At 38.7% G+C, this 20,181-nt stretch overlaps 1 protein-coding gene across 2 annotated transcripts in view; it reads right to left on the reverse strand.

Annotated features, from left to right (window-relative positions):
* Nucleotides 1-14,834, reverse strand: part of PRR16 (proline rich 16) — a 213,726-nt gene extending 198,892 nt beyond the window's left edge. For both annotated transcript variants that reach the window (XM_010352882.2, XM_030926769.1), the window contains exon 1: nt 14,416-14,834. In XM_010352882.2, the coding sequence (XP_010351184.1) occupies nt 14,416-14,574 (159 nt within the window). In that variant the 5' untranslated portion in view covers nt 14,575-14,834. The remainder of the gene's footprint in view (nt 1-14,415) is intronic.
* Nucleotides 14,835-20,181: the final 5,347 nt, after the last annotated feature.

Below are 20,181 nucleotides of genomic sequence, written 5' to 3' on the forward strand. Positions count from 1 at the left end.
GAAGAGTTTAAAATTACATTCCTAGGCAAAAGTGAAAAATGGGCACTCCTAAATCAGGGTCAGACTTTTGTCTGAAGATGAAATCCTGAGATTCCAGGCTACATTTAGGGTTTACATAGACACAGTGTCTCCAAAATTTCTACATAGGAGGGACAACGTGGGAGCCACTGGTTGGGAGATGAGACGGGTAAGGACTTCATGAGCTAATATATTTTGAAAACTCAGAACTGTGACACACAGTAAGCATTCAGGGTACTAGCTATTGCTGAGAGATCCTTGTCTAGTCCAAAAAATAAGAACATGGATTGAGTTGAATGGGAATGGGATGAGTTTAATGAAACTAGTAGATTATGGAATCAAAGTAGGAGAAACAAGAGCTCCCTTCAGCCAATCCAAAAACTACCACCATATATAATGGGCAAGAAGATAAATAATCCATATGAAATATTTAATAAATATCTATTCCTTGTTCCTTCTCTGCAAATACTGGATTGCAGTAGAAAGTAAAAGGTAATAGTTTGATCCTTGAGAACTTTGGAAGGATGAGTTTAGAGTTGAAAGAGATTGGTAATTTATTAATTCATTTAATGAGCATCGACTACATGCCAGCCACTGCTCTAGAAACTTGAAATACAAAAAGAGAACAAAAATATGTCACTGACCTTCAGAAGCTGGAAGCAGGAAACAATAATAAATATGAGAAATAAATTGTTCAGTATACAAAAGGCTGACAATTATTAAGAAAAAAGGAAAGAAAAATAGGAAATGCAGCAGCATACAACAACATGTGGAGTTGTCCGAACAGGCTGCGGTGTGGTGCCACTGGAGCAAAGTTTGAGTGAGGTGAGTGTTTGCTCAGGTGGGGATTTAGGCATGAAAATGTGCTTAGCACATCTGTTCCTGTAACAGCCGACTACTGCAACTAAGCCTGAAGTAAGGAGAGCCACAGAGAAAGTAGTAAATAGGGGAGGACATTAGAACCATAACAAGGAAAGAGGACCACTGTGCAAGGCCTCATAGACACAGTAAGTGCTCTGACTTTGAGTAAAATGAGAAACTGCTACAGGGATCTGAAAAAAGTAACATGGTCTAACTTTACCCTTACTGATAATGCTGAGAAAGGTTTAAGAGAGCGAAGGAGAAGGAGAATAGTCAGGAGGCTATTGTAGCAATCAAAGTGAGAAATAATGTGTGGCTTGGACCAGGATGGTAACAGTGAAAGAGATAAAAATTGGTCAGATTCTGGAAACATTTTGAAGATGGGACTAACTAGGCTTTCTAGTGAATTGAACATAACGCATGAGAGAAAGAGGAATTAATAATGACTCCCAGGTGTAAAAGATCGAGATGACATCAATTGATGAGGGAAGAACTGCATGGAATTAGGTTTTGCGGGAGGGAGGAGATCTGGGTTCAGTTTGCTATGTGGCAAAATTAAGGTGTCTCTTAGCCAAGCAGAGATAGGGAGTAGACTGCTGGCTACACAATTTCAGAAAAAAGGTTTGGGCTGGGAGTCATAGACATATAAATGGAATTTATCCACAAGGCTGAATAAAACACCAAGAAGAGTACTTTTTTAAAGAATGAAAATTTCAGTTTAGACATCCTAGAGGAGGAATAAGTGAAGGTAACAAAAAGAAAAATCAGTGAAATGAAATGGTAATTCTTCAAGCTAAGTGAAGAAAGATTATTAAAGAGACTGTCAACTGCTGCTAGATTAGGCCTGAGGGTTGACTATTGGATTAAATAACATGGAGTCACTGACAACCTTGATAGAGGCAGTTTTGGTATGGTAGTGAGAGTACAGATCTGACTGGAGTGGATTTAGGAAACAACAGGAGAAAATAGGTGACAGAAAGTACAGAGAACTCTTTCACTTTTTTTAGATTTTTTTATTTTTTAAAGAAGAACTAAGAAATCAGATGGTAATTTTTAGGGGAAGAGGGCTTAAGACAGGGTTTTAATACTTATTTCATTTGTATGCTGATAGGAATCATTTAGAGGAGGGAGAAAACAATGATGGTATATGAGAGATAGGGGAAGATTTTTCATGATGTTCTTGAGTAAATGGGAAATAATGGGCTCTCACACACAAGTAGAATGATTGGCTTTTGGTCCCTAATAAATATTACATGGAATTGAATTTTCAAGTTCAAGTTCCTGATCAGATAATAACAGTGAGACTTTCAAAATGTTTTCCTGAAAGTTATATAGTTAGTAATCAACACAGAGAGAAAGATTACTAGGTCTTAAAATAATGCACAAACAGGGAATAACTTTGAAGTGACATAAGCAAATCCAAGATAGTGGGGTAGTAATTATAAACACAAGGGGTACAGATATCAAGTTGGGTAAAATATTGTAATAATGTCAAGATTGTCTGGGATGGTCTCTGTGTTACTCACTGAATGAAAGACAGAGATAATGCCAAATTGGAAAGACTGGACCATTGGATGTCAGGCTGGAAGGCTGGGTTTGGTCATTTGACATTTTAAGTAATAGGAGATAGTGTGTGATCCTTTAAGCAGGGGACTGGCCCAAAGAAAGCAGTACATTAGATTAATCTGGCAGTGTTTAGAGAATGAACTGGCAGAGGAGAACAAAAGGCAGATAAATGAGCTCTAGGGCTATTAAAATACCATCCATGAAATTAACAGCATACGGATTAGAGAGGTGGCAGTGGGAAAGAAAGCAGCTAATCAAAATCCCCTTCTCAGCAAGAATCAACAAGACTTAACAAGGATTATATGCTCTTGTTGCATCTTGTAATTTTCTTTTATAACCCTTAATACTCTACCATAAACATTATTTATATTGTTATTTGAATAATGTCTCTCTATTAAAATGTAAGTTCCAAGATGGCAGGGGCTACATATGTTTTGCTGACTATTTTATCCATATGGACTAGCCCAGTACCCTGCATACAGTAGGCAATATAAGAAATATTTTTCTTGGTTTATTTTTATTTTTATTTTTATTTTTTGAGGCAGTCTTTCTCTGTCACCCAGGCTTGAATGCAGGAGCATGGTCACAGTTCACTGGAACCTTGAACTCCTGGGCTCAAACGATCCTCCCACCTCGGGCTCCAGAGTAGCTGGGATTATAGGCACATACCACAGCATCCAGCTTATTTTTCATTTCTTACAGAAACAGCGTCTTGCTCTGTTGCCCAAGCTGGTCTTGAACTCCTGGCCTAAAGCAATCCTCCTGCCTCTGCCTCCCAAAGTGTCAAAAAAAAATTTAATGAGTAAATAAGATATGGATTTCAAAGAAGTTAAGGAAGAAGCAAAAGGCAGAAAAACAGAAGAAAAAAAGTAAGACAGAAAGTTGAGGAGAAAGGAGAAAAACAAGAAAGGAAAAAGAGACATGATTTAACGAAAGCAGAAGATGAAAAAGAGTAAAAAGAAATTACGTTAAAGTTAGAAGACTGAAAAATAGCAGAGCGACTGTGTGGCTGCCAGGAATTGGGAAGCAGGTCATGGACTTGGGCTTAAAGGGGGAAATATCAAGAGTTCAACTCCAACACTTGCTTTTCGTTAACCTCTCTGTCTGTGCTTCCTCATCTATAGAATAATTACAAGTACCTCAAAGGGTGGCTATGAGGATTAAAGTAGTTAACTCACAATAGTCCCTGGTACATAGTGAGCATTTAACAGTTGTCAGTCATCAGTATCATCATCATCCATAATTTGTCCCCTACCAGACAGCAGTGAAACCATTCTAAATTCTCTTCTGTCTACAGAAATGAAAACGGCAGAAGCAGCATAAGACTAATTGATGGATGAGACAAAAGTCCTTCCACTAATCAAGGTTGCCTCTGATCTCACAAGAAGACAAACACCTCAGCCTCGACTGCTCCCTTCATTCCTTCTGAGTTTCTCCTTTTTTCTCCCCAATCCTAAAACACACATATTTACCCAAATCCCTTAAAAATTATCAATTTAACTTTTATTTCATTGTGAAAAAAATGGAAAGCAAGAAAAATGAAGCGGTGGATGGAAATTGGAAGGTGTATTTTTAAAGTAGGTTGAATTAAGGAAAAAAGAATGAGGTAAATGTGAAGAAAAATACAAATAATGGTATTTTAAAAAGATAGCAAATACAAGACATGAAGGAGACACGAAGTCTCAAAGCTTGATGGATAAGCATAAAGAAAGAAAAAGGCAGGTAGCAAAAGCAGTATTAAGTAATATGGAATAAGATGGAAGAGGAAGAGCAGTAGTTCTCAAAGCAGCCCTTTGGGTTCCTAGTGCTACTACTGCAAAGTAGAAAGAGGACATTTGGGATCATCTAGAAACATTTCCATGGTCACATCAACATTTTTGGTTGCTACTGGCATCTAGTTGTAGATGCTGCCAACCATCCTACAATGCACAGGGCAATCCCCCCAACAAAGAATTATTCACTCAATATGTCAACAGTGCAGAGTTTGAGAAACCCTGAGCCAGAGATTAAAGGTAAAAAGATGGAAGTATAACAGATTTAGTCACCTCTCTGCTCAACAGTCCCATTTTACTCCAAGGAAGACTCAAAATCCTTAGACATGTCCCCCATATCCATCTGACCTTACCACTGCTACTCTTGCCCTGCTCCTCCACTCCTGCCACCCTGGCCCCTTGTTCTGCTGCAAATGCATGGGAAACTTGCCCACTATAAGGTCCTTGGGCTGCCGTTCCCTACTTGGGAAAACGCTCCCCTGGATTTCCTTACTGCTTGCTCCTTCACCTTCAAGCTCTCCCCCCAATGCCGCCATGCCGCTTTCTCACTGAGGCTTATTCTGGACAATCCTATTGAAAATTGCACTTCCTCCTCATCACTGTTTATCCCATTATAATCTTTCAGTACTTCATAAGATCAATCACCTTCTGGCCGGGCGCGGTGGCTCAAGCCTGTAATCCCAGCACTTCGGGAGGCCGAGACGGGCGGATCACTGGGTCAGGAGATCAAGACCATCCTGGATAATACGGTGAAACCCCGTCTCCACTAAAAATACAAAAAAACTAGCCGGGCGAGGTGGCGGGCACCTGTAGTCCCAGCTACTTGGGAGGCTGAGGCAGGAGAATGGCGTGAACCCGGGAGGCAGAGCTTGCAGTGAGCTGAGATCCGGCCACTGCACTCCAGGCCAGGCGACAGAGCGAGACTCCGTCTCAAAAAAAACAAAACAAAACAAAACAAAAAAAAACAAAAAAAAAAAAGATCAATCACCTTCTAATATTTGATGTAAACTGGTGTTTATTTTACTGACCTATCTTCCCCCTGCCCTTTCCATCTACTCTGTAAACTCCATGAAGGAAATTTGTCTGTTTTGTTCTCCACTATATCCCTAGAAACTAGAACAGTGCCTGGTATACAGTAGGTGTTAAACACTGCTTGTTGAATCAATGAATAAAGGGGCTCAGACAAATTCAAATAATAATAATAACGACAGATACACATACAAAGCTTGCTTTATGCATCGGAACTATTCTAAACGTTCTACAAAGAACTCATTTAATCTTTGTAACCAACTTATACTGCATGTAACATTGTCACTATCGCCACGCTAAGGAGAAAATGAAAGCAGAGAGAAATTAAATAATGTGCTCAATATTGCACAGCAGAGTAATTTGAAAAAAAAGCAGTCTGGCTTCAGAGTTTGCGCTCTCACCCTTCTATACTATGCCACCTTACTGAGTAACACAGACTAAAATTCTCCTAATGAAAAAAAAGATAACCCCAAACATTTATCAAAAACATTGATCTGTGCAATAAAGAGACAATCAAATTTATACTTTATTATATATATAAAATTGAATAAACATAAATATATCTCTGATATTTGGGCTTTAAAATTACAAAGTTATCTCAATTAATAATAGCCAGCCTACAGTGCTATCACTGTCATCAGGAGTAAACGGAAAATAGTTACTTCAAGGACAGATCACTAAACTTATTCATATTTGCATCTTTTACTTTCTTTAGCATAGTGACTTACATATATCAATAATTCAATCTGTCTTTCATAATTCCTGTTAATGTCACACAGGAAAATAATAAAATAAAGAAAAATGCTGTTCTGGAATCAGTTTTAAGAAGAGAATATGCTTAATTTACAATGAGTTCTGAAAACTTTTTGTCCATCTGTTTACTGATATACTATGGCACACATCATAAGAAACAACAAAATGAGAGAGTTAACCTTTAGACACACAACATTCTGCAATTTTTGCAAAGTAGTGAATTAGAAATATGCTATCTATTTTCACACTGACATCACATTCTAAGAGAAATCAACTGTGGATATGGCACTCATTTTTTTCCCCTACATAAAAAACATCAAACCACAGCCATCAGTATTTATTTTTTTCTTTTTGTAGAGCCAGGACTTTTAATTCTGAAAATTATGGAGCTGAACCTCAAACAATTAGCTAAAACTTCTAAAAAATAAAATGGCAATCAACCACTTGTTTTGTCTCTTTACCTGAGTCATTCCCACCCACTCAAGATTCTCTGAACATGCGCAGGAACCACATTTGTGTGATGTTTTGTTCCAGAAGAAATAATCCCAACATTTTTTCCTTCTTTTGAAGGTGTTTGTGATATGGGGGGAGGGGGAATATTAACAACCACTGATGCTAGAAGGCAATCGATTTGACTGATATTTTTTAACCCAGTGTTTTCTTTCATATAAACATACAGTTTGAAATCTTGAGATAAGATGTGATATTATGAAAGGGGAATATGCACACCAGTATATCTGTTACCATTTGTGTGGCACTAGAGAAAGAACCTGTCAGAAATCATCAAATTTGCTTTTTCCAGAGAAGGATGACATATGTTATCTGTAGCTGAAAATCTATTTATAGTGTCCCAAACATCATGATAACTGTCTCATTGAGGATAAGTATGTAATTTGCCAAATTGCAATTATTCTACAAGTAAACATTTATCTCAAACACCAATCTGAAGTACCATTTGCAAAGTAGAAAGAGAGAAAACAAAGATGATGAATATAAATTCAGTCCTAACAATGTTAATATTTCTTGCCTGAAAGTGGGGTCTGGGAGTTTAAATCGTTTGGAATCCTCATGTCTTTCCTTTCTAAATAAATAAATAGCTTATCCCATATAAGCAAGACAACATTTGTCCTGAGCTGACAGACTACCTTGTGAGTCTACTTTGATTTGGATATTAGATACGTTCTTTATTTTCTCTTTTCAGTTAATGCTACTTTCTGGTTCTTGTTTAAAGATGAATTACTGCTGGCTTTGGGTTCCCAGTTCCTGTGGGAAACTTAATTCAGAGTAATTCTCCAAATGAATACTAACTTTTAACACAATAAAAATATTTCTATTCATAATACACTGGAAAAGAAAACAATTTTAGAATAAGGCCATTTCTTATACCCCTTATATGTGGGAGAGAGGACGTGGTTTATAATTGACAGCACTAAAGTTAATACAAGAAATCAAATTATAATAAACATATGACATCATTAGCCAGTTCAGTAATGTTGCTCCTAGTAAAGAATTCAACAAGATTCTCTAATTCATCAGTCATGGCAGAAAACAAGAAAACTGTCAAACCCCAAACATCTCAGAAAACTTAAGGATACTGTCTCTCTTCTAAGGTAATTTAACAGCAACAAAAGAGAATAATACATTCCAAATTATTTTTATTCATTTGAAACAATTACATACAATGCTAGATATCAACAAGCTTCCATATTAGTTGTTCCTTTATTTTCTCAGTCAGAATAGTAAAGTGCTATGTAATATTCTTATCAACATTTTTGTAGAATAAACTAAAGGTAATTAATCACAGCACCTCTTTATTCACAAATTTTAAATTGCAAGGTCTAATTTACTCAGTATTAATTTTGTCTCAATACTGTTCTCTGCAACCCACAAAAACAAAGACTGTTACCATGTTAATAAACTACAGCAAGCCTTAATGAAATAATGAAATGGTTTATTAGCTTCACTCCCAATTTAAGAAACAGTGTCCACATATATACTGCTGCTGCAAGCAAAAATCTGTGAAAATCCCTGGAAGACAGTTTGGCAACATGCATTGAGAATTATAAAGTTTTAGATCCTTGACATCTAAGAAAATGTTTAAAAACAATTAGGAAACGTGATAGAGCTTGGTGGTTAATGCTGTTCTCTGACACCATGCTATCTGGCAAAGAAACTTCACTTCTTCACTTACAAGTCAAGTGAGTTGGGCAAATGACTTAATATCTCGGACCTCAGATTTCTTATCTGTAAAATGGGCAATATTAGTAACTTCCTCATCTATCTGTTTTGAGAATTAGATAATTTAATATAGATAAATGCACTGAGAAGAGTACCTGGCAGAGAGTAAGACCTCTGTTAGCTATTCATATTGCCAAAACTCCTCTTTCTAGTGATATTTAATAACCATGAAAAGCTGGAAATAAATAGACTATCCAACATTAAGGGAAGTATGAAGTAACTTATAGCAAATCTGTGTAATAGTTATGATCTATATTACTCAAGAAAGTAGAAAATGTCATTGCTTATAATCTATAACTTTGTATAATTTCACCTATGTTAAAATATGCATACAAAAAGACTAAAAGGAAATATAACAAAATACTTAGTATATCTATTTTTACGTGGTACTACAGATAATTTTTATTTTCTCTTTTACATTTCTTTAGATTTTTGCAAATTTTCTATAATATTCATGTACTGCTCCTAACATCAGAAAAAATAAATTTGATTTTTTTAATAGCGCCCTTTGTTGTTTGTTAATTTTGTATTTGCAGCGTGATGTCAGTTATGTATATTTCAATCAGAGTTGCATCAGCGACCTACTGGAATTTTATTACTCGAATTCTCAAAAATTGACCCTGAAATTTTTCATAAACTATTCTACAGAAAGAAAGTTCTATAGTTTGGGAAAACATGTTTTGCTCCAACTTGCATTTCTATCTCTTTTCCTACATTCAGATTTAAGCATCTGAGATCCTCAAGAAGCAAGGGTGAAAAGAACATAATCCAGGTAATAATGAAACCTATTAGACGGGCTTTATTATCTACGACTTCACTATTTCCTGAAACACATTGTCTATTACTTTAAGTCTGCTTGAATTTCTTATCAGCTAATTCTCTAAGTGTTGAATGTTTTAACTCATTGGAAATAGACAATGATGGATGATTACTGGCTATATTTATGTTCTCAAAATTATTTTTGGTAACATGCTAGGCCATCATGCCTAAGTAAAGAAAAATTTTAGAGCATTTTAGCATTTAGTAAATATACCACAATTTGGGGAGGTAGACTGTTGTATAAAGTAGTAAAAGTATGACTATTGCTACAATTAAAAGAACTACTAAATTCTACTTATTCACAACTTTAGAACTTGGAAAATACTTTGGGGTGGACATGGTGGCTCATGCCTATAATTCAAGCACTTTGGGAGGCCTAAGCAGGAGGATGACTTCAAGACAGGTGTTAAAGACCAGCCTGGGGAACATAGCAAGATACTATCTCTACCAAAAAAAAAAAAATTAAAAATTAGCCAGGCTACAGGCATGGTGGCACATGCCTGTAGTCACAGCTACTCAGAAGGCTGAGGTGGTAAGACTCCTTCAACCTAAGAGATGGAGGCTGCAGTGAGCCAAGATCTCTATCACTGCACTACAACCTAAGTGACAGGGCAAGACTCTGTCTCAAACAAAAAGAAAATACTTCCAAGATTATTCTCTATAATTTTTTCTTGTAATGAATTTTTTATGCATGGGCTCATTAACCAAAAAATACTCAGTAGGACTTTCCAGAACAACAAACTATAGAATATCAAGTGGTTAAGGCATTAAAAAAGGGAACATTTAAAAGTGAAAATATTTTTCAGATAATTGTTAATTCTGTTTTCATCAGTTCAAATCAGACTGTTTCCTATGGGTTTCAAATTTTTCAAAATTCAACTTAAATTTATTTCACTTTATGCCACTATAAGACAAATTATGGGTGCTTTCCAGTCCATGGCAACAATGCTGACACACTTCTCACCAATGGAGATCCACAGTCACTGAGTGATTCTAAGGCAACAACAAAACAACTTATTTTAACTTGTTCCTCCATTAGAGTCATGTCTACTCAGAGATCCTCTCAAGAAATTATTTACATAAATGTTTTTTCAACTCATATAGTAGCTTTGTTGCTTCAAATCATAAAAATAAACACTACAAGAAAAGCTCAAGGTTATAACGAGTCTAAACTAGAAGAGAATCCTGCTAAAGCTGCAATTAAGTTTGTTTCCAGATAAAAGGCTGATTATTAGAGATTCCAGTGTCACTGTGACCAGTAAGATATGTGATCCCATATTAATACCTGCATTTAATGCAAAACAGTTTACCAGTGAGATCTTCAAAAAAGAACAGGCATATTGCTACTCAAAAGCATTAGATTATTTCAGAAATATTTTTAAAAGCAATTGCCTTGTTTCTACATTTCACAGTGAAAAAGTACCACTCACACCTACTCTACCAGTTATGGTTAATTTTATCCCTAAAACTCTAGAGTTTCACCACTATTTTCTTTTTATTTTTTTTTTCAATGTGTAGAAAAATGCAACGTGGATTACTCATGTAGTCTAAACCTATTTCCTTTTACCTTCTGACTATCTCTTAAAACCTGATTTACATTAAGAAAAAGAAGAATTCAAAATCTTCCTTTTTAACTCTCCATTTCTCCAAAAGACTTACCTTTCATGGAAATCTTCAATATTTAGTTACAACATTTGAACATGTTATCTCCTGTATATGGTATTGATCCATTTATGTTAATCATGACAAACTAAATCAACTGCAAATTTCTCAAAATTCATATATTTTAATCTTTTTAAGCTTCTTTCTTCATCAAAGACTTGCCATACCACTAAGTATGCAGCATGTATCATTTTATAAATCAACATATACTCATTATTATTCTCAATTCTCGATTTCCCCAAGCCTGCAGTGAGAGTGGCCACTAAAGGCCACAATGCGTTTTGATAGCGCTGAGGTTGAAAGACAGGATAAATATATCCCTACCTAACCTTTGGAGCTCACTGAGACTAGAAACTATGCTTTATTCATCTTGGTGGCAATTAAAAAGGTGGTATTAGTACTTTGAACATGGTAGGTGCTCAAAAAGTATACTGAATTATATTTAAGGCTTTTCCAATAAATTAATTGCATAGAAAACTAAAGGACCCATATTATTTCTGAAAAGTCAAATTGTTTGAGATTTTACTAAATTCTGACAGTAGAATAAGGCTGCTCTTCGACTTTCTAGAAAGCCTGTTCCTCTGCTTCTAATATGTAATCCAATTATAACTGATTAAGCAATTATAACTAAATAATCATAAAACAAATACCCAAAATAACAGCTCATCTTGCTGAGCAGACTCGAGTTTTGTCACTATTTATTAAAGTGTTTCAAGCAATTACTGTTATGTTTGAATCTATTCCACTACCTGAGTTTTCAGATGACTTAAGCCCAGAGAACTTCTATGAAGAAAAGCAATTTCAGAATAACCTCAAACCAAAGTTTAATATCGTTGGTGCAGAAATTATGCAAAAACAAAGAACAGAATTAAAGAAGATTGCATTTTAACTAGATATTTTTTGAAAGCAGAAAGAAAAAACAAATACTATGTGATGACTGACATAGTGATATAGTCATAACTACTTTTTTATTTTTAATTTCTGTTCCAAGTTAAGAAGAGCTCGCCGATAATTTATATTAAAATATATTATGGTCTAAAAGCATAGCATTGCTAATAAAGGAGTTAGAATTCTAAATATAGCAGTGTATATTTAACATGTACTCATTTTAAACTGCCGGAATATTGAATATGACAACTGATGAACAGCAACATTCATTTACAGAAACCAACAAGCTTTGTAATATACAAAGTTTTGTTATTTCTTTATCCAAAACTATACCAAAGACATGTTCACTCACATATGCAGGATTATCCTAAAAAGATACATGCTGGACAACTGCAAGATGTCACAGGTTAAACATACCCTATAAATACTTTGTTCTCAAAATACTTTCATTCATATTATATGAATAGCCAATGTTTTGGGATTTGGCCATAGTAGGTACACTTTCTTGTGCAAATCTAGGATGATGATACCCCACAAAAGTAATTAACAATCACATCACATTATTTATTAGTCATAAATTTCAGTTTCATGGTGAGATTTTTACTCAAACAGATCATTAAGGCAAACAAATATTCCAAAATGTTGAGTCAAAACTGTATCTCTAGATTTGTCAGATATTTTCATCTACTGGGTTGTACATCATCTCTGCTTTCTATTCCTCTTATAAACAACGTTTTTTTTTTTTCACCTTAAAAAATCTTCAGTAATGAAGACACAGAAAGTGGTATCAACAGATTTCCTGATTTACATTTTTGTGATTCTACCCAATAACCACAGGGAGGTTGAAGATTTCACTACAGATCTACTTGATCTCTAAATGTCCATAAATAATGATGCAAAGCAAAACCAGGACCATGTGTAGTTTCATTGATTCTGTGCAAAAAAAGTGAGTAGACTGGCATTATAACATAAGGAAGTATGGCTCACAGATGCAGAATTCTGCTTAACTACCTTTCTTTTAGTCTCAGCCTCATGAAACCAGTAAATACGTTTCCGAGCCGCTGTAGGTTTTCCACATTCCCCATAGAAACCTTACCAATTATTAAGCACAATTCTGCCGAAAGGAATATGCCCAGTTTCATTTTATAAAACGCCATAATGTTTCAGATGAAAACACAGTCTGCCAAAGATGTCATATAAAAGAATAACAAAGAAAGGGACAGCATTTTTAGATCTGAATTTCAATGCATAACCCCACCATCTGTCAACCAGTTGTGAAGCAATAATCCTAGAGAAACCCTGAAAACACGAACAAGTTTTATCCCTGAATCTATATTAACAGCCACTCTCAGGACCTCAGTAGTAATTATGTTCTATCTATGGAGTAACCTACAGGAACGACATTTGCCATTGGCAAACTTAACCCTGGTGACGAATGGCCCATTTTAACAGACTTATATTAGGTAACAAATGCGGAGCTCAGTTCATAGAGGTAATGGGGGGAGGGAAGGAAGACGAGGGGGCTCTTGAAATTTGGTTTGGAAATTGAATACAGGAGGTTAATCTCTAGAGGCCAGTCATCCAAACAACCCTCAGTCTCCTCCCCCTTGGCTTCAGAAACAGGATTACAATTTTGGACCTAGACTGCGCCCCACCCCTTCTTTTCCCGCTGCAGCCACCACCACCTTCGAAGTTCCAGTCTTAGCTCTCACGCAAGCGGAGCTACGGACTCCCTCACCGAGAACCGCACCAGGAGCCCATTCAGTAGTGAGCGGCGCGCTGGGACTCTGCCACCAGCTCCGCGACGCCGCCGGCAGCCAGCCTGGCCCGGGAGACCCCACCCCTCCCAGCCCGGCCCCCGCCCCCGCCGGAGCCGCCGCCTGGGTTACGCAGCCTCAACCCTGACACCTTCCCTGCTTCTTTCCTTCTGGATCACCTGGGGCTAGGGGCGGGCGGGAGTAGGGCTGAACATCAGTGAGATAGAGGAAAAGAGGGGAAGAACCGAAGCAGTCCCATTCGCAGAGAGCCACGAGGCCAGTGGCAAGACCCCGGCCACACACACACTCTCCTGCGCGTCCTGCTCCTCGGGTTCAGTGCCAAGTGGCGACAGGGTGGAAGGAAGGAAGGAGAGGTAGGGTGTCAGGAAGGCCCAGAGTTACTGGGAACGACATTCGGAGGAGAGCAGGGGATGCCTCAGAAACGGAGAAAGTGAGAAAGTCCCAGTTCCCCTCCTTAGCCCCAAGGCTGCCAGCAGCCCGAGTCGCCTTCCCTGCAGCAAGGCTCAGGAGACACGGAGGGGAGTCTGAGCCAAGCTTGCCCCAGGCTGCCCTCCCCGATCTGGCCCAGGGCCCAGAACCCGGCCCCTCTTCAGTCCCGACTTGGGGAGGCCGCCAGATAGGCAGCGGACTTGCCAAAGGACTCTGGGGAAGCAAGAGGGCAGGAGAGGAGCATCTTGCACGCTCCGGCCGGGCTGCTCACGACTTCCTCTGCCGACACACCCCCAGCTAACCCCCTCCCCCGCCGTCACACACACAGATTCAGAGACACGCGTGCGTTCACCCCTCCCACCAGCCCAGGTCCATCGATTAAAACACTAGTTGATTTCTTCCTGATTAAAAAAAAAAAAAAATTAAAAAGTGCAACAACAACTCCTCTCAGGAGTACCCGGAGCAAAGAAAGTCCGTCTGCAGGCGCCTTTTCTGTAGTTTCCCAGGAGTTTGGAAATCTGGCGGTCCCTGCCGAAAAAGGGAAGCGGACCCCGCAGGGGTCGAGGGGCGCCGAACTCCCTCCCCACCCCCGCGCCTCTCACCTCCTTAAGTTCCTTGGCCACGTCCTTCAGGTCGCCCAGGACTAATTCCAGATCTTCCACGATGATCTTGATCTGTTCCTTCACCTTGGTTTTGGAGGCTACCGGCGGTCCCTCGGCTGGACAGGACGAGGAGGGTTTCCCCTTAGACTTGGCTGACATTCTTTGGGGGCAAGCGAGGCAGGTCAGGACAGGCGAGCGAGCGGAGGCTGCTGCGTGCCCCCGTCCCTGGCGCTGGTACAGCCGCTGCCGCCCCGGTCCCCCCACATCTTGGGCGCTCCCTGGGCAGCGGCGTGTGGCTGCGCTCCGCGCTCGGCCGGGCGGCCGCACAGTGGTGCTGCCATCAACTCCCGAGACGCGGCGCTCGGCGCGGGGCTGCAGACGGGCGAGCAGCGCGCCTGCGCCTCCTCCTGCCGCCGCCCGCCGCTCTCGCGCACACGCGCTCGCTCCCCGCCCGCGGAGAGGGGCGACGGACCGCGGCGCCCGGGCTGACGCTAGCAGTCCCCTCGACGTTACCCTTCGAGATCTCTCTCAGATCACGCTGGCATCAAGGTGGGGGACACAAGTCTGTGTCCTGCCCGCCACCTCCTCTTGGTTCTGAAATGTCCCCATCATCTCAGCCTGCTGTATGTCATCTCACAACTAGCCTGGATTCTTTCTGCTTCACTTGCTAGCAGGGACCTGGATCAATTCAGAAAGAACCACAGTGGGATCAGGAGTTGTAGACAGTCTGTAAAGTGGCCCTACAGATTTATCCAAACCCAAATGATGTCCGGAGGCCTCTAATCAATCTCTTGGTGACCTGCGAGTCAAACAAACTTTTTAACTTCCGCAGGAAAAAAAAGGGGGGGGTGGGGTACATAGTAATAGCTAATGGTCATCTTTTGAAATCATGAAATTTAACCAGTGTTCTTGAAAGAGGTACCCTAATCCTGCTAATTCCACAAAGCTAATATCGGATGTATTAATTTGGAGTCCCTACACCCCAAATCCCCGCTGACTGTCTTGAGTCGTCTTGGCTGTATGTCTTATCTGGCCCAACACTTTTTTTTTTTTTAAACTGTCCTTCCTCTTTTTGTGACCTATGCTGATTTACATTTTGAGTGGAGTGGGGGAGGCATCTTATTTGGACCTCGTGAAGGAGCTGAGTAAGAGTTTGCCTCCAAATTCTCTTTCATCATTTTTAAACCTCCATTTCAACTCTTTTGCTACTATACAAATAGGAAACAACTTTCTGACTTTTCTGTCAAGAAGACCCAAGAAGAGAAGTTAATAGGAAGCCTTCGGTTCACTCTCAGTAGGTGTCTACAATTCTCATTAGCTAGAGTTTTAATTTCCTTAGTTGCAAACCCATGGGCTATTAGCTACTGACCCGGCAGGCTGACTCTATTTTCTTCACTACACACTCCTCCAGATCATTGTTTTAATAGGCTTCCGCTTTTCGTCATGCGTTAGCACGGCTCTCTGTTTCTTGCTTCTCACACTCTGGGTAGCTCCACTGTGCTTCTACACATGAAGAAAATCTTGGCAGCTCTCCTCTTCCCAGTTCTGCAGGCTCTTAATCAATCACTCTCTTCATCCTGGACAATTCATCTTTACAAAACCTTTGGAAGTCATATATGGAATATAGAGGAAGAAAGAGAATAGAAGAAAAAAATGAAATTTGAAAGTGATGTCAAAAGAAAACCATTGAAAACTGCATTGAAAAATCAGGGGAAGAAATGAGGAAAGGTGAAAAGCAGATGCTGCTGGGAAGACTTAAGAAGAGATTATAAGAACAAGTCTGCAACATGCAAACTGGAGAAAAGAAAAAGAGAAGAAATGATTATAAGTGTTAAATAAGTAATATGCTTGAGTTCTCTGAGGTAGGGATAATTAGATTTTTTAAAACATCCTTTATATCCTCAAATTCCTCATTTTATAAAAATATAACATTAAAATAATTACATCAGGTTTACAAACTCTCCAAAATTGTCAAAAATAGCCAGAGCTAATGGTAGGGAAAAAGAGAAAGTACTATTCTTCTAGATTAGAATTATTTTTTGACTCTTAATAGTAGGCAAGTGGGTAAGAAAGCCCCCAAACTCAAAGTTAAGTCAAACTTTAGACAAGGATATTGGAGAGGAGGAAAGGAAATTGTGTTTTCCTTCACAGTGACAAAATAATCCTCCCACAATATAAGAAGATATCCATGCTACTCTGAATCTCATTCACTAAAGATTAAACACACACACACACACACACACATACACACAGGCCAGGCGCAGTGGCTTATGCCTGTAGTCCCAGCATTTTGGGAGGCTAAGATGGGTGGATCATGAGGTCCGGAGTTCAAGACCAGCCTGGCCAAGATAGCAAAACCCCATCTCTATTAAAAATACAAAAATTATCCAGGCATGGTGGTGGGTGCCTGTAATCCTAGCTACTCAGGAGGCTGAGGGAGAGAATTGCTTGAACCCGGGAGGTGGACCTTGCAGCGAGCCGAGATCACGGCACTACACTCCAGTCTGGGTGACAGAGCGAGACTCTGTCAGAAAGAAAGAAAAAAAGGAAAGAAAGAAAGAAAGAAAGAAAGAAAGAAAGAAAGAAAGAAAGAAAGAAAGAAAGAAAGAAAGAAAGAAAGAAAGAGAGAGAGAGAGAGAGAGAGAGAGAGAGAGAGGGAGGGAGGGAGGGAGGGAGGGAGGGAGAGGGAGGGAGGGAGGGAGGGAGGAGGAAGGAAGGAAGGAAGGAAGGAAGGAAGGAAGGAAGGAAGGAAGGAAGAAAACTGTTATCTTCTGATACTCTAATATCCACTGCTGCTACTGAAACAAATAGTTCTGGCTTAAAATCAAATCAAAATTATTGCTTAGAAACACACTACCCACACCCATATCACAATTCACTCTGAGATAATGACTATCATCTATCTATCTATATCTTTATACAATATGGAGTTAACTGAATAGGGAAAAGTTAAAACGGGCTTCCAGGCCCAAACTGAGAAAGCTGGTAGGATTGATTGTAGCAGTGGTGTCTGTCCCTATCTTTAGTCATTAAGGATCACTTAAAGCAAATCTCCATAAAATATGTCTAAAGAAGAAAGTTTTATAAAGAGAGTTAAAAATATTGAGGAGAAGAAGACAGAATAAAAAGGGCCTATGAATATAAATCAAGTGTATTTACTTCCTATTTTTGTATTACCCTATGGAAAAATCTTTCATTCCTTTGGGTAATCCTAGACTCTCTCAGAGATCAGTATATCGGATGTTTTAGACTCCAGTTGTAGAGATCAAACAGCATAAGTGACACCTAATAAAATTTCTGGTAAATCTTTCTATAAGTTCATTAATGTACTAGTGCTAGCTGCAAATGTACACACCCAAACCACATTACTTATAAACTTAGAAAGGATTTCTAAATAAAGGAGGGTCTTACTCATTTACAGAAGTGATTATAAACCCAGGATTTTATTCTCCCTGTCTCTCTATTAATCATTTTCTGAGTTTTGTAACAGGAAGAATTGGATAATTACAAGAGATCATCTAGTTTTTGTTTCTTCAGTTACAAGCCTTTATCAGTATTCTCAAGTGTGTGCATATGTGTGTGTGCGTGTGTGTGTGTTTAATCCACTGCAGCTGATCCCTAGTAATTAACCCACAGGAAATAAACTCTGTGACACTGACATAATTTTAAATTCACAAAAAGCATAAGAATATTCCCAAAATATTTTGTCCCACAGTTCAGCATAGCTGGGGAGGCCTCAGAACAATCATGGGGGAAGGTCAAGGGGAAGGTCAAGGGGAAGCAAGGCACCTTCTTCACAAGGTGGCAGGAAGGAGAAGTGTGGAGTGAAGGGGAAAAAGCCCCTTATAAAACCATTAGATCTCATGAGAACTCACTCACTATCATGAGAACAGCATGGGGGAAACTGCCCCCATGATTCAGTTACCTCCACCTGGTCTCTTCTTTGACGCGTGGTGATTATGGAGATTACAAATCAAGATGAGATTTGGGTGGGGACACTAAGCCTAACCATATCAGTGATATGGCTGTGAAAAATTAGAAAAGTTTTCCATACATATATTTACTATTAAATATATTTTATATGTCCAGGCAGTGGTTGAGAAACTGTAGTACCCACCAGACCTTCTAAAAAAAAAAAAAAAAAAAAGAAAGAAAAGATTGCTATGCTCCCTGCCCCAGGGTTTGTAGTCCAGTATGTCTAGGGTGAGGTCTAAAATGTGTATTTTAACAAATTTCTAGGATGCTGGTAGGGGACCATACTTTGAAAACCACCAATTTGAGAGATTAAAATAAAGACTTTAAGTTTCTTTTTACCTGGAATAAGCCTTAAAAATCATCTAGTTAAATTTCTCTTTGTTATAAGCTTTAAAGAGCATCTAGATAAATCTTAAATAAGTATAAATCTAAAGAGCATCTACTTAAATGTTAAGACCTTAGTAGGCTAAATGGCATATCCAATATATCGCATCTAGGGAACAATGCATTGAGAGCTAGAATTCCTTGTTCACTAATACATTTTGTTGAATTGTCTCTATTGTTCTGGACAATGTCTCCTTTTAATGTATCAACTGCTTTTGGCATGATGACTATCTACTGTTGATGTATATAGGTTTAAAAAAATGAGACCTGAGAGTTTAAATGCAAGTACTGAACACAATATCCTGAGAAATTAGAACTCTGTCTATCGCAAAAAGGCTGATCAATAAATACTTAACAAAATGAATGAATGAGTAAACCGTTGTCTCTGTGTGTTTTGAAATTAATTCAATTCAACAAATATTTTTAAATGCTTGAGCAAGAATCTATGCTAAGAGTAGATGTGCCACTAGATTTAATTAGACATAATCCCAGCAGGAACAATTAGATAATTCTCTACATGACTCTAATACAAAGTGGGATTACTCGGAGTATCTCTTCCTGCCCTCATTCTTAACTAGAGTGAGTTCATTTTATTTGACCTCTGCTATGGTCTGATTATTCCTCCAAAATTAATTTGAAATCCTATCTCCCAAGGTAATTGTATTAGAAGATGGGGCCTTTGGGATTTATTAATTCATGAGGACAAAGCCCACATGAAGGGGATTAGTATCCTTATAAAGGAGGTGCCAGAAAGCTTCCTCCCTATTTTCATCATATGAGGCTACAGTGAGACCTGTCTCTAAGAGGAGGCAGAACCTCACCAGACACGAAATCTGTTAATGCCTTGACCTTGAGCTTCACAGGCCCCAGAAATGTGAGACATGATTTTTTATTGTTTATAAGCCATCCAGTCTGTGGTACTTTATTATAGCAGCCCAAATGGATTAAGAGAACATCCAATGTATGTTAATTGGAAGACTTTTTAACCATGTGACAAAATCTGAATTTTGCTCAACTCAACAGAAAAAAATTGTCTCATAGTTGAACCATAGAAAAGTGAGGATAAAAATATCCTCAGGTAGAATTGGAGCCAGAAATTCTAGAATCACTGGGACTATTTCTTTCCGACTCTATTTCCCACTCCCCTTTTGTGGATTGGCTTCTTGCCTGTATACCATTTTCTCCACAAAGTTGAACCTTGATCACTGGTAAATTCAGGCTCACATTTTCACAACTTTACAACTAGAAAAAGGATGGTCATCACAGCAAGCTCCCAGGAGAAAATTTTTATACATCCAGCTTAGATCATGGACATACACTACAGTCAATCACTGTGATTTGGATGGGGTTGTAGGGTACAAAACTACTATTACACTTGTGCCATTCTTATAGAAAAGTCATAGTTGT

The sequence above is a fragment of the Rhinopithecus roxellana genome, chromosome 3 (genome assembly GCF_007565055.1).
Source record: "Rhinopithecus roxellana isolate Shanxi Qingling chromosome 3, ASM756505v1, whole genome shotgun sequence".
Lineage (NCBI taxonomy): Eukaryota > Metazoa > Chordata > Mammalia > Primates > Cercopithecidae > Rhinopithecus > Rhinopithecus roxellana.